At 67.7% G+C, this 24,232-nt stretch overlaps 4 protein-coding genes across 4 annotated transcripts in view; 2 read left to right on the top strand and 2 right to left on the bottom strand.

Annotated features, from left to right (window-relative positions):
- Positions 1–704: 704 nt before the first annotated feature.
- EMIHUDRAFT_227320 (hypothetical protein) lies at positions 705–1,610 on the top strand (the record flags this gene model as incomplete). The annotated part of the gene is made up of 2 exons (XM_005788142.1): positions 705–856; positions 1,010–1,610. The coding sequence occupies 2 exons, from the start codon at positions 705–707 to the stop codon at positions 1,608–1,610; spliced, it is 753 nt and encodes a 250-aa protein (XP_005788199.1).
- A 2,143-nt stretch (positions 1,611–3,753) lies between these two features.
- On the bottom strand, positions 3,754–5,650 carry EMIHUDRAFT_455275 (Hypothetical protein; the record flags this gene model as incomplete). The annotated part of the gene is made up of 3 exons (XM_005788141.1): positions 3,754–4,206; positions 4,473–4,649; positions 4,817–5,650. The coding sequence occupies 3 exons, from the start codon at positions 5,648–5,650 to the stop codon at positions 4,024–4,026; spliced, it is 1,194 nt and encodes a 397-aa protein (XP_005788198.1). The 3' UTR covers positions 3,754–4,023.
- A 10,152-nt stretch (positions 5,651–15,802) lies between these two features.
- On the top strand, positions 15,803–20,661 carry SEC31 (secretory protein 31). The gene is made up of 7 exons (XM_005788140.1): positions 15,803–15,844; positions 16,156–16,296; positions 16,383–17,732; positions 17,938–18,822; positions 19,010–19,945; positions 20,168–20,254; positions 20,329–20,661. Exons 2-7 carry the CDS (start codon positions 16,162–16,164, stop codon positions 20,434–20,436), a joined length of 3,501 nt encoding a protein of 1,166 aa, XP_005788197.1. The 5' UTR covers positions 15,803–15,844; positions 16,156–16,161; the 3' UTR covers positions 20,437–20,661.
- A 2,408-nt stretch (positions 20,662–23,069) lies between these two features.
- EMIHUDRAFT_467359 (hypothetical protein) overlaps positions 23,070–24,232 on the bottom strand; it is a gene marked incomplete at its 5' end in the record, with an annotated part of 1,505 nt that continues 342 nt past the window's right edge. The window contains 2 exons of the mRNA XM_005788139.1: positions 23,070–23,471; positions 23,591–24,232. The exon at positions 23,591–24,232 is cut by the window's right edge and continues 342 nt beyond it. Coding sequence (XP_005788196.1) covers positions 23,244–23,471; positions 23,591–24,232 — 870 coding nt within the window. The 3' untranslated portion in view covers positions 23,070–23,243. The remainder of the gene's footprint in view (positions 23,472–23,590) is intronic.

Raw genomic sequence — 24,232 nt, 5'->3', positions numbered from 1 at the left:
CGACGCGGGTCGCGCGGCGCGCGCGTGTGCGAAATGCGACAACAGACGACAGACGACAGACGACAGACGCCTGAGCGCTGAGCGACTGAACGACCGTTGCCGCAATCGACACCGCCGCCATTTTGACGAGCAGCGCGAGATCGCTCGTCGGCGGCCAGCCGTCGCGGGCCGCGGGCCGAGCCCGGCCTCAACCGGCCGCGCCGCCGCAGCAGGCCCGGAGGCCCACATGGCGGCCGACCAGCTGATAAGGAGGTTCTCTTCTCTTCCGACCCGAGCAACCCCGCCCCACCCCGACCCGACCCGATCCACCCCGCCCCGCCCCGCCCCGCCCCCCCCCACCGGACAAACCCGTGAGCCGCTCTCGGCTCCGCCCCCCGCCCGACCCTCACCCGCGCATATGCGCCTGCCGCCCGCGCCGCCTCCCCCAGTGAGGGGTGCATCCGACTGCCCCGGATCCAGCTGAACAAGCTACGTGAACAGGTCATTTTCCCGGTTTGCCGTCCTCGAGGACGCGCGCAATGTGCATGAAGCGAAAACGCCACGGTCCCGCAACCACGGCCGAAGAGGACGCCATCGCCATCGAGCATTCGAACTCGGCCGCGTACGAGCATCCGAGGATGCCAGCTCCGCCAGCGGAGTCGGCGGTGGCAGCAGAGGCGGCAGAGGCGGCGGTGACAGGGCCAATATGCAGCGGGAAAACTCTCATGGAGGCGGAAGAGTTGGCGCAGGCGGTGATTCCGGCAACAGGGCCAGAGGCGGCCGATCCCTGGGCAGGGCTGCAAGAGGCGGAGCAGCCCGCGGAAGCAGAGCTTCCGGCAGCGCAGAAGGGAGCGGCCGCCAAGCTCATTGCGCGCGGGTGGCGGCAGCAGGATGCGCAGCCTCAGTCTAATGGACCAGACATGTCTCGCGAGAGCTTGCCGCCGCCGCCGCGGCCGACGTTGCCGCCGCCAGCGCCGCAGCCGCAGCAATTATCAGCGGAGGGCCTGCGCCTGCATCTCTCCAGCCGCAGCAGCACGGGCTACAAGGGTGTGCACATAAAGCCCTCCTCTGGCCGCTTCCAGGCGCAGCAAACTGTGAAGGGCAGGTCCACCTCGATCGGTGTCTTTGACTCGGCGGTTGAGGCGGCGGTGGCGTACGCGCGGGCGGTGGGGGAGTACCAGCCACGGCCTCCGCCGGCGGCGGTGGTGGTGCCTGAGGGCCTACGCTTGCACCACTCTATTAGCAGCAGCGGCTACAAGGGCGTGAAAGAGCACGCCTCAGGCCGTTTCGAGGCGAGGCGCTACGAGAACGGGAGGCCTGTATCCCTGGGCTACTTTGCCACCGCGGTCGAGGCGGCAGTGGCCTACGCGCGTGCCGCCGGGGAGCCATCGAGGCTGCTGGCCGTGGCTGAGGTGGAGCTGGCGGCAGCGGCGGCGTGCGATGATGAAGCGGTGGCGCTCAGAGAAAGCGCCTTACGCAACCAGCTAGGCAGGGCTCCAGGGGACGCTGCGCCACACCTTCCTTGCGCCTCGCCAGTTGCCTTTGCGCCGGCACCTTTGCCACCAGCGCCGGCACTTGCCCTGGCTCCTGCGCCGGCGCCAAGTGGGCGGGTTGGGTGGGAGAGGACTTAGCCCGGGTAGGGGGTGCTAGTTCATGGGCACTTTAAGCGGGCACTCAGATTGGCACTCTAAGTGTCGTCGCCATTTCAAGCATCAAGTCGCATCATGCGGGCTTGTACAGTGACTCGCGCTGCGTGACTCGCACAGGACGCGCAAGGGTCGTCTAGATAGACACACTGAACTCGGAGCAAGGTGAGTCCCACCGTCGTCGCACGTGACTGGCCGAGTTCTCGCATATTGCGAACCCATACTGTGACCTGGTAGCATATTGCTCTCGAGCTGGTGCGCACCTGCAGGACCGAGAGCGGCCAGGTCCGGAGTGGACGCGAGCTCCTACCACCCGACGTGCGCGCGCCTGAAGTCGCCTGCGCGCCCCGGCGTCAGCGCCGCCGCCGCCGCACAGCGGGAGGGCTGGAGCTTCAATGTCGCAGTAGCCCGGACGTATACGCCGCGTCCACCATGAGGCTGCAAAAGGCGTCAGCTGTCGTGTCGGTCGAAAAGTGTCTGTGGGATTTAGTCTCTCGCGTGTCGAGTGGTGTGCAGTACGCCCGCGGCCAGCTGGTCCTGGTGGTGGGAGTGGATGTATAATACGGGCTCATGCTGTCACATCAACATGGTAAGTTAGATTGAGTAAGGGAATTTTGGGAATCAACATGGTGAGTTCATTCGTTCGTTCGCAACACTTCCCGAGCGAGCCACACACCAACCACAACCACCAGGTACATGTACATGTAGGTCCACCATCGCGCAACCAACTATTCGGATTGGGCTCTAAGGTGTACATAAGAGAATTTCACGACGTAACTCCCTTATTTACTCCACGGCGGTCTTTCCAACAAGAAACTACCACGGGAAGCGATTCCGTGCCGCGGTGCTCGCCCGAGCCATCACCGAAGGCGCGCATGCTGCTCATCGTTTCCTCCCTTGTGACCGTGACCGCAAGTAGCAGACTATCGAAGGCGCCATTGCTTCATGCGGCGGCAGCAGAGCCATCACCCGCCTCTAGTGGGCCAATCATGATTGGCGTCGAATTTATCGCTGATTTATCGCTTGTGAGAAGGCGCACTTCCGAGCAACTTGCACGCTTCGAGTGCACGGGACGAGCGCAACAGCTACATGCAGAGCAACGACTTGGTCTGTGGCCAGTATCCCTATGCATACGAGAAGCTCTGCAAGCACAATGAAAACTGGGTGCAGAAGAGGTTCTGCCAGCGCTCGTGCTATGCGAACGGAGCGGGCTACGACGGCGACGTCCGACGTGTGCTGCGCCGCGCCGCCTCCACCCACGCCGTTGCCTTCCTGCAAGGACGTGACCGACAAGCAGAGTTGCAAAGCCACTAGCGGATGCAAGTGGAGCAGCACGAAGGAGAAGTGCAAGGTTGCAGCGCCGCCTCCACCCATGCCGTTGCCGCCTCCCAAGGCCTGCACAGAGTGCACGGACGAGCGCAATAACTACATGCAGAGCAACGACTTGGTCTGTGGCCAGTATCCCTATGCATACGAGAAGCTCTGCAAGCACAATGAAAACTGGGCGCGGCGTGGCGGGGGAGGCGCGGCCGTGAGGGTGGCGGGCTGTGGGCGGTGGAATTGGACGGTGGGGGAGAGGCGGCGGGCGGGCGGGCGGGCGGGCTGCGAGCTCGGAGTGAGGGCGGCGGTGGCTGCGAAGGCGGCGGCTGGCTGGTTGGCGGCGGCATTGGCAGAGGAGGAGAGAGGCGGCGGCGGTTTGCCGCCGCCGCCTCTCCCGAAACTCGCGGCGGTGGAGGCGAGCGCGTTGACATTTGTCGCTGTTGCTCTCGGCCAACCTCGCGCGTCCCTCGAGTTCGGATTCACCATTGCCGTTCCTCGCGACTGCCTCGAGGCGAGGGGAGCGCCTGCGGAGGCCACGCCGCGGAGCTTTAGGGGCGCGCGGGGTCGCGCAAATGAGAGCCCCCGGCATCATGGCAGGTCACCTGGGAACCGTTACGACGCCTTTTTCTCGCTAACAAACACATAACCACGGCCGACCGAGACGCGCCGAATGGCAGAAGGGCCCGTTCTGATTGTGGGTCTTTGGCTTCCAAACCGGACCTTCGGCTGGGAATGCTGCGGCGTGTGCGAGCGGTGTGGCTGTGCCGGGGGGCGGGGCGCGGGGGGGCGCGTCCGGATGGTTTTCAATCCCCCCCCCCCAAACGCGCCGAAAGTCCGGCCGCCCACGCACGGGAAACATAAGTATATGATCGATCCCGCCCCCGATGTGCGATTGATGCGCATGCCCGGGCGGCGCCGGGCCCCGCCCGCCCGCGCCGCGCGCGGAGTCCATTGGGATCCTTCCGCCCTAGTAGGGGCCAGCCCTGTCGCTCTCATGCACATGTGCATGTGCATGCACGTGCATGTGGAGTAGGCGGGCCCCGATGCGTGCAAGCGGGCCCCACGCTGCGTGCAGGCACTAGTAGTCCTCAAAGGCGAGCAGCGTGGGGCAGCCGACCACCACACCCGGGAAGTGATAGCCCGCTGACACCCCGACCAGCAGCCGGTTGCCGGAGAGGCTCGCGCTCGTCGCCACCACCCCCGCGGCGCCCTCGGGGCCCACGAGCCGCAGCGTCTGCACGAGCGGGTACGGCGCGGCAGCCTGGGGAAGTGAGGGGGGGGGGGGGTGGATGAAGGAGGGAGGAGAGCACGTTGGACATGCCTCACTCGGACGTTGCACCCCACCCCACCCACCCCTCCTCACACGCACCCGGCCGATCGGGCTCAGGTGCCACAGCCGTGTGTGAGGCGGGGCGGGGTAGTCAGGGCGCGTGTGGGTGTCTGGGGGGTGGCAGAGAGGGCGTGCAGCCTGGAGAGGGCGTTCTCGGGCAATCTCGGGCAATCTCGGGCGATCTCGGCTCATCTCACCGAGAGGACGTGCAGCCGGTCGGAGGAGAGGGCGAGCAGCTTCTGCCCGCGGAAGAGGAGGCGCCGTAGGGCCGGCTCGCCCGGGTGCCCGATGTGCTGCCGCCGCCGCACGACCTCGCCGCTCGCCAGCGAGAGGACGGCAAAGCCATTCTCATTGCCGGCGCAGCCGATGAAGGCCTGGCCAAGGACGCAGGGAGGCGGTGGGACTTGGCGGTGGGACTTGGCTGGGCGGTGGTGAAGCACGGGGAACGGGAGGCGCGGAGGCAACGGCGAGGGCGGAGGGAGGCGGTGGCGAGGGTGGCGGAGGGACAGGAGGTGGATGCGCGTGGAAGAGTGACGCGAACCTCACCCCCCTTGACCGCCAGGGCGCCGAAGGCGGGCGCGAAGTCGAGAGGAATGGCGCGCTGGAAGGCGAGACTGCCCGCGTCGTAGACGCGCAGGAAGAAAAGCTCCCCCGGCGGCCCGTCAAAGACCGGCGTGCCGACAGTGCAGATTAGGCGGCCGTCGACGACAGTCCCGGCTCGCAAGGTGTCGCAGTGGGACAGACCGCCGTCCACTTGCGCTTCGAGAGGCACCTCGCGAATCAGGTCGAAGCCGGGCAGCGATCGGAGCCGGAGAGCGGTGGAGTGCCAGCCCGTGACGGCGCCCGTGCCCGGCTCGGCGGTCAACACACTTTGGTCGGTCGCGTGGAGGAGGCTAGATGCGTCCATTTTCTTCTCACTTTTGACGGCCATGTTCTGGTCCACGAGCTGGAGGGCCTGCCCGTCGGGCCCCCGCGATATGATCAGCCCCTCGCCCACCGAGGCCACATCCGAAACGAATCCTCCAGCCGAGCCGAAGAAGTCGTCCTGCTCCAACGCCGCCGCTGGCAGTCTCTCGCACGAGGCGTTCTTCATCGAGCCCTTGCCGCGATGGTGTTGGTCCCAGCCCTTTTGCCAGGTGGAGCAGACGCGCGGCACCCGGCCGTTGCACTCCACGTGCTTGATGATCAACGGGACCAGGTCGGGCGAGCTGACGACGCCGTCCCGGTCCACGAGCGGGCCGAGCAGCGTGTTGGCGAGGCTTGCCATGTCGGGGTGGGCCTCGCAGGCGCTGGCAGCCAGCGCGGCGAGCTCATCAGGCGGAAGCGTCCTGAGCCGTGGCTCCCACGACGAATTCCACGACCCGCGCTGAGCCATCCCAGGCCGGTTAAGGGGGAGAAGGGCGGCGGAGAAGGGGGTGGAGGCGAAGGGGGCGCAGGCCGGTGAGCGGACCTCGGCTCCACCGCAGCTCCAAAACGCCGCGAATTCTTTTTCTGGAGCCGGACACAAAAATGCTCGACCGAGTTTGCGTTGAGAAGCGACCCGAGCCGCCGGGTGCCCCGCAGCGGCCTCGCTGGGCCAGAAGACCGGCCCCTCGAGACCGGCGGCCCCCCGTGAGTGCTCCGCAGCAGGCCAGCAGCTTTGCTGAGTGAGGCACTCTGGCGGGAGACGGAGGGGAGGGGGAGGGGGCCGGGGAGGGGAGGGAGACGGGGTCGGTGGCTGGCTCTCCGGACCGGACGCGCCGCGGAGTCGAACGCGTGGTCGCGTGGTACGTGGCGCACATGGATCATGGAATCCCCATCCCCCTCCATCCATGCATATGATGCAGAGTGACATTGTATCCAGGGTGGCATAAAGTGAAAAACAAACTCTAAAGTGAATGATACATCGTCGCAAAATGCATTGGGTCTCGAGTTCGAATCCCGCAGTTCGACTCGGCGCAAAAAAACCCAGACGGGCGTTGTCACGGGTTCGAAACCCACCTTAGCGTTCACCTGCTATCCGCCGGTACCCAAAATGGATGCATCTCCGCACCTTAGCGTTCACCTGCTATCCGCCGGTACCCAAAATGGATGCATCTCCACACGACCCAGTCCCTTTTCTTTCTCCCAGTTAGCTAAAAGTACGTACACTGAGAGAGAGAGTACACTGAAAAAGGTGTGATCTGCGGTGCCGAACCCATACCTGTGACCTGGTATCATATGCATGACACCGATTTGATAGCAGTGCGGGCCCTGTTCACGCGCGCGCGAGACGTGCACACACAGGGTTGCCAGGTGAGAGCGAATGGGTTAGTTCACGCCTCGCACAACAGAGAGAGAGATGCGCTCTGGATGGTGGGACATAAAAGAGAGCGAGTACTTGGGCGAGTAGGCCGTGGGTGCGGTCGACGCTGCCGCGCGCGACCTTGCGCGCGAGGCGGCGCAGCTTGAGAACAGCGGTGGGCGAGAAGCCGCCGCCGAACGTCTCGTGGAGCAGCAGGTTGAAGTTGTTGCGCTTGACAAAGATCGCGTCGTGGTTAGAAACCGCGATGCGCCTTGACGTAGCCGTGGCTGGTCTTGTGGGAGAAGGGTTGGCCGGGCTGCCCGCGCGCCTTGCAGCCCATGTTCAGGCGGCGGGCCTTCTCCTCGGTGCTGCCGAAGGCGTACGTAGGAGTGGCCAACGGAGGCGGGCGTGCCGCAGTGCTCGAACTTTACCGGTATGAGACCGGTATTTGGTGATATTTTGATTAACTTGGTATAGTGGTATATGCGAAAGTGGTATGCGGAGTGTTGATTAGTGAAGCGGCTGTGGGTGTGGTCCCAGGAGGCGAAGCCATGCAAAAGTACGGGTATTACCCGGGTATACCCGGATTTTTGCAGGTATACCCGCAAAATTGCTTGCTGTCACCCGAAAGGGCGACATGATGGTGTTTTGACGCGAGGGCGTGCGAGCGCTGCCGAAGAGGTGCGGAAATCGACGAATTACGCCGGGTAAGCGGAATTCAACAAACTACGCCAAAACGGGCGCCGTCTTGGCACTTTACCGTCATCCCCGGCCGCGCCTCGCGGCACTCATCTCAGCGCGCATTCTTGTTGTTATCAACCTTCTGTGAATAGCCGGGGGCCGCTGTGATCTCGCTCATCCTCAAGTCTAGCGTAGAAAACATAAGTTGACCCCACGACAACGTAACTCGTCTCTCTCTCCATGCGCTAGTGCACACACACATGCCGGGTACTGTGGGTCGTGGGAGGCAAGACTGCCGTCCCATGCTGAGGACATGACAGTGGACAGGGAGGGGCGCGAGTGCCAGTTGTGTGTGCGGCGGCGGCGGGGGGGGGGGGGGGGGTGTCACACCTTTTGGACTCCGCGTTTACAGAGGTCACGTGACCCCCGCGCGATTGGGCGCGCCTTCGAAATTTTGGGGACGCCACAAGGGGGGATTTGGGGCCCCGCTCTTTGACGTCCTGGGGGTTGCCACGTCGGCCACGGATGCACGACGATACGGCAGCACGCGGCTCTTCTTCTTGCAGCACATACAGGCCCCGCCGAGGACTGCGAGAAGGGCCACTCCAGCCGCGATCGCCGCCACGGCAATCACCGCAGAGCCCCCTCCCTCGGTCGGCTTCGGCTCAGCCTGGCACGTGCTGCCGGCGCCAGGAATCGATAGCATGCCGATCGACAACGGCACACACACCAGTCCCGGTGCACAGGATGGGAAGGGCTTGCCAGTGCTCTCGTCGAAGCCTTCGCACGTCTCGCCCAGCTGAGCCAAGACCATGGGGGGCGGCGGCGGTGCTGGAGGCGGGGGCGAGGGCGGCGGCGGGGCGGGCACCGTGGGCGGCAGCGCCGGCGGACTTGGCAGCGACGGAGGCAGAGGCGGAGGCGGAGGCAGCATCGGCGGTGCGGGTGGCGGCGACGGCGGCGACGGCGGTGCGGGTGGCGGCGACGGCGGCGACGGCGGCGGGGCTGGCGGGAAGAGGTAGGTGGTGGCATTGGTGATGAAGCTGAATGGGTCGGTGGCGTTGGTCAAGTTGGAGAGGTCTAGTAGGGCCGCCAGCACGCCCGGCACCACCTCTGTGCTGATCCTGCCGCTATCTCTTGCGTCGTCGACAAGGCTGTCCGGCGACGAAGGCAGGACCAACGTCTCGATCTCGATGATCACCGCGTCCAGCGTCACCGCCTCGGCCAAATCACCCAGGTCGGGAGGCTGGGAGATCGTGTGCGAGGTGTTCACCAGCCTCGCCCGCATGACCCACTGGGCGCCACCCGCGACACTGAGTGCTCGCCGCCGGGAGATGGAGAGCAAGCGCCGGCTGTCTTGTGGCGGCTGCGCTGGTGGCAGCTTCGCTGGTGGCGGCTGCGCTGGTGGCGTCAGTGGTTGCGGCGGCTGCCCTGGCGGCGATGGCGTCGCTGGCGGCTGCCCTGGCGGCGATGGCGTCGCTGGCGGCGGCCCTGGTGGCGTCGCTGGCGGCGGGGATGGCGGCGCCGCCGCGATCCGTGTAGCGCTGCATCCATTCGGGTCGTAGTCGTCGTCTGCGCGGCACAGGGCCGCCTCGAGTTCATCATCGGCCAGGTCATTCTGCCAGGCGACCACGACGAACTGCTGGAGCACGTCGATGGACAGCTGCGCTGGCTCACTCTGGCTGACGATGCCTGCGGTGATCGCCTTGATGATGGCATCGACGGTCACCGGCTCCTTGCTGAAGGGGACCGTGCTCACGTCGAGCGTAGCCAAGTATTTTGAGACGGCCTTCCTTGGCGGCGACGGGGGCGGCGACGCGGGTGAAAAGAGTGGCGGTGAGGATGGTTGACACTTGAACGAAGAGCATTCCCCCATGCCGCAACTTGAGTAGAATATGTAGCAGCACCCACAGTCGTAATACGGTGCAGCGCATTGCGGGCAGTGGTACTGGCAGTTCGTCCCGGGCTGATTGTAACCCGACGGAGCTGGGTCGGAACACAAGGGTGGTGGAGGCGCCCGTGGCGGCGGCGGCGGCGCTGGTGGCGGTGAGGATGGTTGACACTTGAACGAAGAGCATTCCCCCATGCCGCAACTTGAGTAGAATATGTAGCAGCACCCACAGTCGTAATACGGTGCAGCGCATTGCGGGCAGTGGTACTGGCAGTTCGTCCCGGGCTGATTGTAACCCGACGGAGCTGGGTCGGAACACAAGGGTGGTGGAGGCGCCCGTGGCGGCGGCGGCGGCGCTGGTGGCGGTGAGGATGGTTGACGCGGCGGCGGAGGCGGCGGCGGCGTCGGCGTAGAGGAGGGTGGCGGCGGTGGCGGCAACGGCTCGACGCACTTGTTGATGGAGCACACCCGATCCATGTAGCTGAGCGACTCCCACCGGCAGCCGCTGGGGCAGGACGCCCGGTCATTTGCCAAGCAGGGGTCCGTGGCGCTGCACTGGCCGCCGCCCTCCAAGGCAGGGGCGACGCAAGCGTCCTCGCCTGACATGTTGCAGATGCAAGCTCCGTCTTTGGTGTAGCACGGGGCCACAGACGGTGGCGGCGACGAGGGTGGCGACGGCGGGGCCGGCGGCGGTGTCGGCAAGGTCGGCGGCGACAGCGGCAGCGGCAGCGGTGGCGACGGCGAGGCCGGCGGCGAGGCGGAGGGAGGCGGCGGCGGCAGCGGTGAGACACACGTCGCCGCGATGCACTTGGGTGCCCAGGCGTACCCCCAGTTGGTCGCATCGCCGCAGCAGTAGGCATCCTTCGACGCACGGTACACGAAGACCGAGCCGTCGCCGTTGGTGTTGCAGTTCGCGATCACCATCTCCGCAGCCCCGGCGTCGTAGGCTGCACAGCCAGCCTCGATGGCCCTTGGGCTCGAGAGGTTGTATCGAGTGTCGTGCAGCTGCACGCCCGAGTACGATTCCCATCCTGGGTACGGCACCGCCTCGAGGTAGCCGCACAGCGCCGCTGCGCCGTGGGCTCCACCGGGGACCAGCGGCGGCAGCGAGGCCGGCGGCGAGGCGGAGGGAGGCGGCGGCGGCAGCGGTGAGACACACGTCGCCGCGATGCACTTGGGTGCCCAGGCGTACCCCCAGTTGGTCGCATCGCCGCAGCAGTAGGCATCCTTCGACGCACGGTACACGAAGACTGAGCCGTCGCCGTTGGTGTTGCAGTTCGCGATCACCATCTCCGCAGCCCCGGCGTCGTAGGCTGCACAGCCAGCCTCGATGGCCCTTGGGCTCGAGAGGTTGTATCGAGTGTCGTGCAGCTGCACGCCCGAGTACGATTCCCATCCTGGGTACGGCACCGCCTCGAGGTAGCCGCACAGCGCCGCTGCGCCGTGGGCTCCACCGGGGATCAGCGGCGGCGGCGGCGACGGGGAGGCGGAGGGAGGCGGCGGCGAGCGCGAGGCGGACGGCGGCCGAGCGGGCCACCCTGGCGGCGGCACTGGTGGCGGCGGCTGGTGTGGCGCAGGCGACAGCAGTGAGCGAGGCGACGGGGGCGGCGACGGCGGCGGTGTTGACGGCGTTACCCACTCGCAGCAAAAGCCATTCGAAGTACACTGCTCGTGAGTGTAGCTACTGCAACCAGAATCCCCGTTGTACCAGTTTTCATTACAGGGAGCCCCGTCGAGAAATTGGCAGGATCCTGGCGGCGAGGTGGACGGCGGCGGCGGCGAGGGCGGGCGCCGAGGCAATGGCGGCGACGAGGGCGGCGACGGTAGAGGCGCCGTCGCCGAGATGCCCAAGACTTCCCACTGCCAGTTCGCTGTCGGCACGCCCGCCAAGCCGGTGTCAGCCGTGTTCAGCGCCTGGCAGCCTGGCCCGTCGTGGACCCACGCTCCGTTGGGGTGGGAGCTACTCCCACTCCCGTCCGACCAGTAGACAGACAGAGTGTACTGCCGCTGTATGGAGGTGACGGTGTAGTCATCGCGGAACTCATACCGCGGCTTGCCGGTGTCACGGTAGTTGGACGTAGTCCTGGAGTACACGCCGGTGCCGGAGCCTTTGCAGGCCGTCGGGTTCACGCGCACGTAGATCTGCGTCGCATCAGGGCTGATCATGGCTGGTTCCGCAGGCGGGCGCCGAGGCGATGGCGGCGACGAGGGTGGCGAGGGCGACGGCATCGGCGGTGTCGGCAAGGTCGGCGGCGACAGCGGCAGCGGCAGCGGTGGCGACGGCGAGGCCGGCGGCGAGGCGGAGGGAGGCGGCGGCGGCAGCGGTGAGACACACGTCGCCGCGATGCACTTGGGTGCCCAGGCGTACCCCCAGTTGGTCGCATCGCCGCAGCAGTAGGCATCCTTCGACGCACGGTACACGAAGACCGAGCCGTCGCCGTTGGTGTTGCAGTTCGCGATCACCATCTCCGCAGCCCCGGCGTCGTAGGCTGCACAGCCAGCCTCGATGGCCCTTGGGCTCGAGAGGTTGTATCGAGTGTCGTGCAGCTGCACGCCCGAGTACGATTCCCATCCTGGGTACGGCACCGCCTCGAGGTAGCCGCATAGCGCCGCTGCGCCGTGGGCTCCACCGGGAATCAGCGGCGGCGGCGGCGGCAGCGGTGGCAACAGCAGAGAGGGCGCTGTTACCCCGCCCCCACACACGCAGCACTTGTCGTTGGCCGTGCCCTCGCCAATGTAATCAGTATTGCCATAGGCTTCACACCAGCCGTTGGCTGAGTAAGCGTCACACCCGTTAGTGCCGTCGAACCAAGTAGCTACAGATGCGCCCGGAAGATCCATGCATGGCGAAGACGGCGGCAACGGCGAGGCCGGCGGCGAGGCGGAGGGAGGCGGCGGCGGCAGCGGTGAGACACACGTCGCCGCGATGCACTTAGTAAGCGGCGGCGACGGCGGCGGCGAGGGCGACGGCGGCGAGGTCGACAGCAGGTGAGACGGCCCGAATTGCGCGGATCCCTTCAGCCACGCCTCCACCACGTTGGAGCCGTAGCCCAGCTCATGCGAGGCACGAGGCTCGTGTCCGTCGGCATCGCGCTGCACGCCCACACAGTCGGCGTGCGCGCTGCAGATTTGCATCGCCAGCGCTGCGCTTGGCACGTGGCATCGGTTGGCGCCGCGGCCGCGCCCGCCGTGCAGGTCACACTCGCTCCACCCGGCCACCGCATCGGAGTGCGCCGCGCCCAGCTGGCAGTTGCGCAGCTGGCGCACCTGGCCGCGCACCCACGTGCTGTCGGCGGCGCCGTCGCCATCGAGGTCGCAGCTGATGTGGTCGTACGCCGAGGTGTCCGGTGCGGGCAGCACGGAGGGTGGCGCCGTGGGGCTGCCCTCCTTCCAAAGGTTCGCCACCTGGCAACGCCACTCGTCCACAAACGGCTGCTCCGCCGCCGGCGCTACGCTCGGGTCCGCATGCCAAATGTCCCAGCTTGAGTGGTCCTGCGTCACGCGCTCGCAGCAGCGGCAGCCCCAGCCAGGCGCCTTGGGGGCGAACATGTACAGCGCGCATGAGGCCTCGGCCGCGGCCGGCGCGCACTCCGCCGCCGAGTCGAAGACGCCAAGGTACGTGCCCTGGTCCGCGCCCTCACACGACGCGCCCATGGCCTTCATTCCACCGGGGAGCTGGACGCGCGCGCTGCACAGGTCGGACATGACGAAGTTGTGGCTTGCTGCCGGCGGTGGCCTGACGCCGGCGGCGCACGCGGCTTGCGCGTCGGCAGCGGGCTTAGAGGTGACGACGAGCGTTGCGGCGCGGCTGCCCACGCTGCACACCAGCACGGTGAGCGACGCCCCGCCTGATGACGCGTCCAGCTCGACCCCATGCGACTCGCCGGCCGCCAGCAGCGCCTCGCCCGCAAACTCGTCGTGCAGAATCGACTGCACCAACACCTTGCCGTTGGCGCCGCCCACGACTTGGTTGCGAGACTCGAAGAGCTCCACGCCCGCCCGGTACGAGAGAAGCTTGCCGCCGCTCTTGGCGCGCACCGCCAGCGCGGTGAACTGACCGGCGTCGGGCAGGCGTGCCGCGTCCTGCAACGGCACCACCAGCTCGGTGCCGGCCCACACGAGCACGTGCTGCAGGTCGACGACGCCCATTATGAGCTGGTGCGCCGGCGTAAAGTGTGTGTACCCGCCGGCGGACATGGCGTCATCGTGCATGTAGCCGTCGCTGAACTGCGAGGCGGGGCTGGGCGTCGCGCCGTGGCCTCGGATGCCGAGCGAGTGGCCCAGCTCGTGCAGCCGCCCCGCGTGGTCGACGCTCGCGAAGCTGAAGCTGTTGCCGATCCGGATCACCGTGCGGCAAGAGCCCATCGCGGGCGGGTTGCCGTTGGCTCGCGCCCAGTTGGTATCGCCGCACACGTTCGAGTACGCACCCCATGGGCACCCCGCCATCCAGCCGTTGTCTGGCAACGCGTACTCGACGTGCTGGTACGCGCTCTTGCTCACGCCCAGCGCCTCCAGTGCGTCGTCTGCACGCGAGCGCGCCTCGGCCTCATTGCAGCTTGCACCACCGTCGAGGTCGGCACTGCTCACATCGAGGCTCACGGTAGCGATGCGTCCTTTGGCCTCGGGGAAGGTGATCTTGTTGTATGTCGACGCGGCGAAGACGGCGGCCAGCGACGTGAACGGCGTGTCACTCACTTGGCCGCGGCCGGTCCACGTCAGCTCGCGCACGTCCGCCTCGCTGAAGCCACGCCGCGCGAAGTAATCCTCGTCGAGGTCCGTCAGCAGCACGCGCACCTGCCATGGTTGCGAGAATGCCGAACATGGCAGCGCGCTGTGTGTGCAGGGCGCTGAGAGGGTGAGGGTTGGTGGGAAGGGAGAAAGAAGGCTATGAGTGGGTGTGTGGGAGGTCAAGAAGGACGGGGGTGTGGGTTGAGAGTGCGGCACAACGTGCGCACCACCAGAAGCCCGCGTTCATAATCAGGCCCAAGCGCGTTTGCCCCAGACGGCGGCACCATAGGCGGCGGCGGCGACGGCACGTTCGGGTCCACGCAGTAGGCATCCTTCGACGCACGGTACACGAAGACTGAGCCGTCGCCGTTGGTGTTGCAGTTCGCGATCACCATCTCCGCAGCCCCGGCGTCGTAGGCTGCACAGCCAGCCTCGATGGCCCTTGGGCTCGAGAGGTTGTATCGAGTGTCGTGCAGCTGCACGCCCGAGTACGATTCCCATCCTGGGTACGGCACCGCCTCGAGGTAGCCGCACAGCGCCGCTGCGCCGTGGGCTCCACCGGGAATCAGCGGCGGCGGCGGCGGCAGCGGTGGCGACGGCGAGGCCGGCGGCGGGGCGAAGGGAGGCGGCGAGGACGGAAACGAGGAGATGCCGAGAGGAGCGAGCAACATGGTGAGCATGCCGGTCCGCTGCTGTGAAACAGCCAGCAGCAAATTGCTCAACAGAATGGTGCTCACAGTGTCGAGGTGCTCAACAGCGTCGCGCTGCGCCGCCGCTTCAATCACGAGTCACGCTTTGGTTTACCTTTAACCCGAGGGTGAACTGCTGACAAGGTTTGCGATGAGAAGCGATCCGAACGTGGCATTCGGGTGATTAGATCACTTCCGCCGTAACGCAAGAGCACTGCGTTTTCTGTTTAGGAAGGCAGACGGCGCGCTTCGTTTGTTTGTTGGAGAGAGATTCTCTCTTTTGTTGGCCGCACAACACGTGCTACGTCAAGGCGCATCGCGGTTTCTACCACGACGCGATCTTTGTCAAGCGCAACAACTTCAACCTGCTGCTCCACGAGACGTTCGGCGGCGGCTTCTCGCCCACCGCCGTTCTCAAGCTGCGCCGCCTCGCGCGCAAAGTCGCGCGCGGCAGCGTTGACCGCACGGCCTACTCGCCCAAGTACTCGCTCTCTTTTATGTCCCACTATGCAGAGCGCATCTCTCTCTCTGTTGTGCGAGGCGTGAACCGCGCCATTCGCTCTTACCTGGCAACCCTGTCTGCACGTCTCGCGCGCGCGTGAACAGGGCCCTAGCCAGGGTTTCGAGCGGAGGGTGCCCCGGATTCGTCTATCCGTTGGGCCCCGGTACTTCATTAGAACTGATCATGATTCGCAGCTACCGTCCCTTTATGGTGGGCCTTTTGGCAGCGGTCAAACAACAAGCGCGCGTGAACAGGGCTCGAGGGACAGGGACTCGACCGGGTCGGTGCGGCGCAGCTTCGGCAGGTCGAGCTCGTGGCCGTCGATATTCAGCTTGCCCCGCCTTTGCCTACCAATCCAGCGATTGAGCAATCAGAGACAAGCAGCAAGACAGGTCTTATTGTGGGACTTGTCGTTGGTATTTTGTCGAGGGCAAGGCTGGGCGTCCTATGTTTGTGCTCCCCCCCGGACCCCTCACTCTCGGGCACTAACTATCCATCTGACCACTCATCGACGGGGCTTGGCGAGCGGCCGCGCTGCGGGGCAGGGCTGGTGAGAATGGGCTCTGGCCACTCGCCCGTGCGGTTGTAACCGCGCATCAGCCGAACGGAGGCCTCGACCGCCCCGCGGCAAGCTCTCGAGCATCTCGAGCAGCTCCCCCGCCGCCATCGCCGCCTCGAACTGCTCCCTCATGCCGAGCGCGCCGCAGACCTTGCGTACAGCCTCTTGCTGCAAGACGGAAAATTTCTTTTCTCGCAGTGACGCTTATCTTTGTTTACTGCTGCTCCGGCGCCACTTCGCCGACCGCGCTGTCTTGCCGGCGCGCACCACGCCCAGCCGCAGCCCGTACTAGCCCTCCGCGACACGCACAGCGCTGCGGCGCCGACTCGCGCTCGGCTCCCGCCTTTGCCGCGCTCGCAGCAGCCGCCTCAGCGGCGCGAGCGCCGCCGACACGCAGAAAGCCCAGACACACGGCTTTTGCCAGCTCCGCCGCGCGCCATTCTCGTCGGACCCCACAGCGCAAAGTCCGCGCTGACGCGCCACACGCGGCGTCACGCGCGCGGGAATGTCGGCGCGCGCCGCGGCGCGCGAGCCGATTCTGCGCAGACACAGCGCCTCTGCCCCTTGCAGGCGGAAATGCCCAAGGTCGGAAGCATCCCGCGCTCCGCCACGGTGGCGTGGTCGTCCTCCAACGAGCACTCTGGCTTGCTGGCGGCGGGCACCGTCGCGGGCGCCATATCGGACACGTTTGACTCCACTTCGCACCTCGATGTGCGTGACGCCTGCAGCGCCGGTCTCAGCGCTGCGACTCCGCTCGACGCCCGCACGCACACCTCCTCCCCTCCCACATCCGGCAGGTCTTCTCGCTCGACCTGCAGGGCGGCGCCGAGCTGCCGCTGGTCGGCTCGCTCGCGTGCAACGACCGCTTCAGCCGGCTGACGTGGGGCACCAAGGGCGTGGCGGACGGCTCGCTGCCGTACGGGCTGCTGGCGGCCGGCACGGCCAACGGCAGCGTGCAGATCGTCGACCCCGGCCGGCTCATCAGCCGCCACGACGCCCCCGTGGTTGCGACGATCGACTCCCACTCGGGGCCCGTGCGCGGGCTCGAGTTCAACCCGGCCGTGCCGGAGCTGCTCGCCTCGGGCGCGGCCGAGTCGGAGGTCTTCATCACCGACCTGACGAATCCGTCGACGCCGCGCGTCGTCTCGCCGGGCGCAAAGTCGCCCGGCCCCGGCGCCGACATCTCTTGCGTCGCGTGGAACCGCAGGGTGACGCACATCCTCGCGTCGACGTCGCACAACGGCCTCTCCGTCGTGTGGGACCTCAAGCTCAAGAAGCCGGTCATCAACTTCACCAACTCGGCGAACCGCGGGCAGCGCAACTCAGTCATCGCATGGAACCCCGAGGTGGCGACGCAGATCATCGTCGCCTCCGAGGACGACGCCTTTCCGAGCATGCAGATCTGGGACTTGCGCAACGCGTTTGCGCCCGTCAAGGAGCTCACCGGCCACTCCAAGGGCATCCTCACCGCGTCGTGGTGCCCGCAGGACGAGAACTTGCTCATCTCGTCGGGCAAAGACAACCGCACGCTCTGCTGGGACCCGGCGACGGGCGAGGTGCTCTGCGAGCTGCCTCCCTCGGCCAATTGGACGTTTGACGTGCAGTGGTCGCCTTGCCTGCCGGCCCTCCTCTCGTCCGCCTCATTCTCGGGCGAGGTGGCGGTGCACTCGCTGGCGGACGCTTCCGCCACGGCCGGCGCCGAGGAGACGGGCGCCGACGGCTTCTCCGTGCAGGAGCCCCACGCGGGCAAGCCCATGATTCGCGCGCCAAAGTGGCTGCGCCGGCCGTGCGGCGCGTCCTTTGGCTTTGGCGGCAAGCTGGTGCGCTTCAGTCACAAGTCGAGCGAGGTGACGATCGAGGACGTGCCCAGCGACACCGGCGTGGTTGCGCGGGCCGAGCAGCTGCGCGCCGCGCTCGAGGCCGGCGATTTGGCCGGCTTCTGCGCCCACAAGGCCGAGGCGGCGCCGAGCGAGCGCGACGCGGACGACTGGAAGCTGATGGAGGTGCTCTGCTCACACGACCAGCGGACGCTCGTGCTCGGCTTCCTCGGGCTCGTCGACCCGAACGCGCCGCCGCCGGCCGAGCCGCAGGCCGAGGCGGCCTACGAGCCCCAGTACGAGCCGCAGTACGAGGCGCAGCCCGAGCCGGTCACGCCGGCGACGCCGGAGCCGCAGCCGCCGCTGCAGGAGAGCGGATGTCCTAGACCCGGCCTCCACAGACTCGTCCTAGACATTCCCTGGGATGCAGTGGCTGTGCCAGGAGGGGCACGAAGAGAGGCCCCAGACCTCTCTACAGACGACGCCGGGAGCCTCCCCGGAGCCTTCCCTGAGCCTCCCCGGAGCCTTCCTGCAGGACGTCAACCCCGAGGAGCTCTTCTCGCAGATGGCAATCGCGACGGAGCGGCAGATGTCGCAGGCGTCGGAGCTGGACGCCATGGGGGCGGCCGCGACCCCCCCCGCGCCCGACGACGGCGCGTCGCCCATGCCGCCCGAGCCTGCCGCCGAGCCGCCCGCGCGGGCCGGGCCGCTCGAGACTGCGCCCGCGCCCGACGACCCGGACGTGTCGCTCGCGATGCTGAACGGCAACTTTGCCACGGCGGTCGAGGTGTGCCTCGCGCAGGGCCGCGTCGCCGACGCGCTCATCCTGGCCGCGTCCGGTGGTGAGGAGCTCTGGGCGGCGACGCGCGACCAGTACCTCGCCTCGAACAAGTCGGCGTTCATGAGCCGGCTGTCGGCCGTCGTGCACCAAGACTTTGACCGGTACGTCGCTGAGTCGTCGCTGCCCGCGTGGAAGGAGACGCTCGCGCTCATCCACACCTACGCCTCGGCCGAGGCGCTGCAGGGCCTGTGCAACTTGCTCGGCGAGCGGCTCGAGGCTGAGGCAGGCGACGCGTCGGCGGCGGTGCTCTGCTACATGTGCGCCGCAAACACGGTCAAGGCGGTCGAGCTGTGGCACGCGCGCTACAGCGAGCAGAGCGCGGGGGCGGCGGGCGGCGGCGGGGGCGGCGGGGCGGAGGCGGGCTCGCTGCTCGAGCTGCTCGAGAAGGCGGTCGTGCTGCAGGAGGCGACGCAGATCAAGGACGGCTACCCGCTCATCGCCGAGCAGCTGACGGCGTTTGCAGGCTCCCGAGACGCTCCCGAGACGCCTCCGAGACGCCTCCGAGACGCCTCCGAGACGCCTCCGAGACACTCCGAGGCGCTACTGAGACATCACTGCACGCCCACACCCGCCGCGCGCGTTAGCCCACGACAACTCGGACGCGTCTTCCACACATTCACCGCCGCCCTCGCCGCCCTCGCCGCCGCCCTCGCCGCCGCCCTCACCGCCGCCCTCGCCGCCCTCGCCGCCGCCCTCGCCGCCGCCCTCGCCGCCGCTCCCCTCACCGCCGCGTCCCTCTGCCCGCACAGAGCTGCTCGCGGCGCAGGGGTGCCTACATGAGGCGATGGGCTACTTGGTGCAGCTGCCGCCGGCGGAGACCGTCGACGACCCGGCCGCACTGCTCATGCACCGCATCCACGGCGCCAACCCAAACCTGCTCATGGCGCCGCCGCCGGTGCCGTACGACGTGGTGCACGTGCCGGAGAGCTCGGCTGCGCAGGCGGGCTACCAGCCGCAGGCGGGCTACCAGCCGCAGGCGGGCTACACGCAGGGCTACGAGCAGACGCAGGGCTACGAGCAGACGCAGGGCTACGAGCAGACGCAGGGCTACGAGCAGACGCCGGGCTACGACGCCTACGCGCAGCAGCAGCCCTACGAGGCGGCGAACGGCAACGGCTACCACAACGGCGGCGGCTACAGCACCGACCCCTACGAGCACGTGCAGCAGCAGCAGCAGGCTTACGGCAGCTACCCCGCCGGCGGCCAATATGGCGCATATGACCAGGGCGCGGCGCCAAACAACGGCTACAGCAGCCGCGCCGCGCCCATGTCCACCTACGAGCCCGCGCCCGCCGCGCCGCCCGCCGCGCCCTACGCGTATCAGGCGCCTCCGGCGCCCGCAGCGCCGGCCCCGGCGCCCGCTGCGCCGCCCGCGGCCGGCTACTCGACGGGCTACTCGAGCTCCGCGCCGCCGCCGCCGCAGCCGCCGCCCGCCGCGTATCAGTACCAGGCGCCGGCGCAGCCGTCGTACGAAGTGCCGCCGCAAGCCAGCTATGCGCAGCCGGAGCCGCCGCCGCCCGCGGCCGCGCCGCCGCCCGCGCCGCCGCCCGCGCCGCCGCCGCCGACGTACGACCCGTCGGGGGTGATTGGCACCATCCAGGGCCTCATGGCGCAGTGCGGCGCCTACCAGCTGCAGCCGGTGGACAAGCGGCGGCTGGAGGACACCGAGAAGCGCTCCGGGGCGCTCTTCACCAAGCTGCAGGTGCAACCCCCCCCCCGGACGCCCCCCCCCCCCCCCCCCCCCAAAACACACGCTGCTCAACCACGCGCGCACTGGGCCTTGCGCTTTGAATGCCGTGCTGCTCTGGACGAGTCGCGAGGGGTCGCTTAGCCCTTGCCCCACCACCTCGTGTGCGTGGAGAAGCCGACCCCACCTTACCTCACCCCACCCCACCTTACCTCACCCCACCTGCCTTACCTGCAGGCCGGAGGCGTGTCGCAGCCTGTGTTTGACAAGCTCGAGCAGCTGTGCGGCGCGCTGGCGGCGGGCGACGCGCGCACCGCGCTCGAGGCGGCCGCCGCCCGAGCCCTCGCGCGTCGCGCCGCCCGCAACGCTCACTTGCAGTGTCGCGCCTATGGTCGCAGGTGCACGTCCACCTGACGACGACTGATTGGGCCGACAACGGCCACTGGCTCATGGGGCTCAAGCGGCTCATCGAGCTCGTCGGCAAGCTGGGCGTCGCCCTGCAGTAGCCACGCGCGGGCGTGTGTGGGACGGTTTCGCGGCGGGAGGCCGGTGTGATGACGACCAGACGAGCTCGGGGAGGATTGCGCGACTCAGATTTTTCGGTCTCGCCTGTCGGTTGGGAGGTGCGTGCGCGCGCGCCGCGCGGCTGTGCACGTGCGCAGGGGGGATGCTGCGCGCGCGGCTGTCGTAGGATGAGATCCCCGCGCTTGTGTAGAGCTATACTCTCGCTTCACGGGGAAAGGTCGTTCGACACTCGGCTCACTCCTCGCTAAAGCCGTACGGGAACCGCGGCGCGATTCGGGGGTTGACACGCCCAAGTCTCGCATCCCCCCCCGCGGGGTCCAATTACGCTCGCAGCCACCTGCGACCTGGGCACCGCACACTCCTGGCGTGCGCCCAGCACGCTGGCTACCGCTGCGCGCGCCGCTCCTGGTACCGCGCGGTGAAGAACCCGCAGTGGTACCACGCCATGATCAAGTTGGCGAGATCGTCGCTCTCGTCCGCCGCCGCCGCCGCGCCGCCGCCACTCGCGTATGCGGCGCCGGTAGGCGGCGGCGAGGGCCAGCTGGACGCCGCCGCGCCGCCGCCGGCTCCCTGCCACTGTGGCGGCGCGGGCGGCGGTGCGTGCGCGGGCCACGGCCCTCCGGCTGCGCCGTGCGGGTGCGCGGTCTCCGAGGGGGCGGCGCCCTGGGTGGCAGGAGCGCAGCTGGTCGCACCCCACGCCGCCGCCGGTGGCGGCGGCGGCTGCTGCTGCTGCTGCCACTGCTGCTGCTGCCACTGCTGCCACTGCTGCCACTGCTGCTGCTGCTGCTGCTGCTGCTGCTGCTGCTGCTGCTGCTGCTGCTGCTGCTGCTGCTGCTGCTGCTGCTGCTGGTATGCGTACCAGCTCGCCCACGCCGCCTCACTCCCGCCCTCACCGCTGCCCGCGCCACGCTCGCCGCCCTGCGCGCAGCTGCCACCACCGCGCCACGCCGCGGCCGCTGGGGCCTCCTGGCCGCCACGCGCAGCCCCCGTGAGCTCCTCTTCGCCCCCGCCCTCCTCCTCGCCCTCGCCCTCCTCCTCCTCCTCGCCACGCCGGCCTGCGTGCTGCCGCTCTGCGAGCTCCATCGCCGCAATCGCCTCCGCCTCCGCTTGAAACTCCGCCTCGGCCTCGGCCTCAGCGCGCGCGAGCGCCTCCGCCCGCCCGCCGTCGTCGCACGCCGCAACCCTGGCTGCGCCGCGCCGCCGCCCTGCGCTCGAGGTCGCTGGGGTTGCCTATGGGCGCGGTGAGCTCCCGTCTCCGCAGGGCCGGTGCGCGCATGATGGGCGGCGGCTGGCCTTGTAGCTGGCGATGGCGCGGTCGTAGGCTCGGATGAGCTCCGTGTCGTCCCACGCGTCCTTCGCTGAGAGGTCGATCTGCATGGCGTGGAAGATCGCCAACACCGCCTGATATGCCGCTGCGTCCACAGTGCGATGCGTGCTGCCGCGAGTACCCGCCTTCACAGCCTTGTTATTGAGAAGAAAATACCTGCTATGGCGCTGTGCGCTGGCCTGTGAGAGGTTGAGGTGCGAGCCCTGGAGGCCCTTCACAGCCTTTGCGGATCCCGTCGTCGCAACCGCCGCCGCCGCTGTTCCACCCTGATGCAAGTTGGTGTGGCAGTGGCACCGAGTGGAGTGTACCCGTTTTTACTCGCTTACCCACCCACCCACGCCCGCGCGGTTCTTGAGCACTTGAGCACTGGATAGGGTCGGTTCCGCATGCATGGTACGGGACCCCTCGATCGTCTCGCCCACCCTCACTGGTGTGTTCATTGGGGGGGGTCATAACAAACACGGTACAGGATTGAGGTGCACGCTGCAGAAGCAGTGTCGTCCCCCCTCTCCCCGACGGCGATGGCGGTGTGACCGATCGAGCTACAAGAGGAGCTTGTTCAGCATCTTCCGCGCTGCACCCGCTCTTGGCACGGCCGTCGTCCGCCGAGATCACCTCCTCTTCGCGCCGCAGGTGCACAACCAAGGGCTGGCCACCTCCGTATCCATCATGATGAAGCCAATGGGCCAAAATCGGACTCCGCTCCCCGCCCAGGTGGCCGGAGGGTACACCTCGGGTCGGCGTGCTGGGGGGGGCGCCGGTGCGCAAGCCCACTTTCCGGGCGACCCCGAGGGGGAGGAGGCCGGGCGAGTGGCAGCAATTCACTGTTAGTGTCCCGGGCCGCTGCGGTACCGTTTATACGGCCCCTCGTGACGTCTTTCCGATTTTGCATTGTGAGTCGTCCTCTGGCCAGCCGAGGGGCACCAGAACGGCATGTGTACTGCTGCTGGCTGATGGCGCGGAATGGGCTTTTTTTAACTCGCAACCAAGTATACTATACAAGGACACCCTCGGAGGGGACACTCGGCGCATGTGCGACACGTCAGTGTGGAGTTGGCGGTGGCCGAGCGTCGTCTCCAGATCAACTCGCAGCGCGGAGTCGAGGGGTGAAGCGCGTCGCGCTGCGACACTCGAGAGCCGGCTGGATGGCCGTAGGGCGCAGCCGACTTTGATGTCCTCGAAGGTCCGGTGCGCATTCGTCCTCTGAGACCCACGCGTACAGGAAAGGGGCGAGAACGAGGCCTTTTGAGGCGGACATTTTGGGGCGCGCATCCGCAAGCGCGTTCCACACAGTGACAAGAGAACGAAAAGAGAGGGGGTGCGCGAGGAAACATGTGTTCCGAGCCTCACCCGCCCGCCACTACGAATTCATGCCCTAGATGAAGGAGGGGGTCCCACAACCACTACACAGCAGGCCGGAGCGCAGGATTGTCACACGATCTGACTCTCTCGGTCTCTGGCTCACAAAGGCGCACAGATGGTCACGGGCCGGCTGTGCCTCAACCGCTCATGCGCAGCGAAACGCCCCACGGGCGGCGTGGCGCCGCTCGCATAGGCCTCGTCGTCGCCGTTGCCGCCGCCGCCGTGCGCGCCGAGGTCGTCGGCGAGGGCGGGCCACTCCACCTCGCCCAACGCGTCCAGCATGGCGCGCAGATTGGCGTGTCGCGCACTGCCGGGCTCGCGCGAAGGCTGTGGAAGGCAGGGGAAGGGAAGGCTGTGGAAGGCAGGGGAAGGGAAGGGAAGGAAGGCAGGGGGAGGCAGGGGGAGGTCGCCAGCTTGGCCGTGCCTTGAGCGAGCGAGAGGTCGACGTTGGTCTGGTCGAGGTAGTTTGCCGAGACGGCGCAGGTGGCGGCGAGGTTGGTCACCTCGTGGGGCGTGTTGTGCGGGATGTAGAGCACCTCGCCGGCGCGCAGCTCAAACTCGAGCCGCCGCGCCTGCCGCAGCGACGCGGCGCTCTGCGCGTCGCTCTCGAGCTGCGCGAGCGGTGCGAAGCGATGGATCTGCTCGGGCGCGTCCCAAGTGGGCGAGAGGAGCAGCGCGTCGTCCGGGTGGAAGGTGATCCACCGCTTGGCGCCCTCGCCGAGGTACATCCAAAAGTTGGAGCACATCTGGTCGACGTGCAGAGCAGAGGTGGTGCCGGCGCCGCCGACAAAGAGCGAGGGCGTGTCATGCATGATCGAGAGCCGGCGCCGCGTGCGGTGCGCAAAGTCGTGCAGAAAGTAGGCGGGCACCGCCACCTCGTCAAACAGCCACGGGAAGTGAATGGCCAGAGGCACGTCCGCGAGGTAAAGAGCTTCGCCGGCGTCGAGGCGGCCGAAGAAGGAGGCCGCGCTCATCGTGCCGTGGCCCCGCACGGGCACCGCCATGTCCGCCGGAAGCAGGGCGCGCAGCCGCTCGAGGGAGAGGCCTCTGGGCGCCAGGTGCGGGCCGAGGCCTGTAATGATGAGCGG

Source organism: Emiliania huxleyi, assembly GCF_000372725.1.
Source record: "Emiliania huxleyi CCMP1516 chromosome Unknown EMIHUscaffold_138, whole genome shotgun sequence".
NCBI lineage: Eukaryota > Haptophyta > Isochrysidales > Noelaerhabdaceae > Emiliania > Emiliania huxleyi.
Note: the sequence above shows the minus strand (reverse complement) of the source record. Positions and strands in the feature narration are given on the sequence as shown.

Coding starts and splice junctions, on each gene's coding strand:
- SEC31 (XM_005788140.1), top strand. CDS start 16,162: ATGCCCAAGGTCGGAAGCATCCCGCGCTCCGCCACGGTGGCGTGGTCG. Junction 16,297..16,382: donor ACTCCACTTCGCACCTCGAT/GTGCGTGACGCC, acceptor CACATCCGGCAG/GTCTTCTCGCTCGACCTGCA. Junction 20,255..20,328: donor ACGCGCGCACCGCGCTCGAG/GCGGCCGCCGCC, acceptor CTATGGTCGCAG/GTGCACGTCCACCTGACGAC.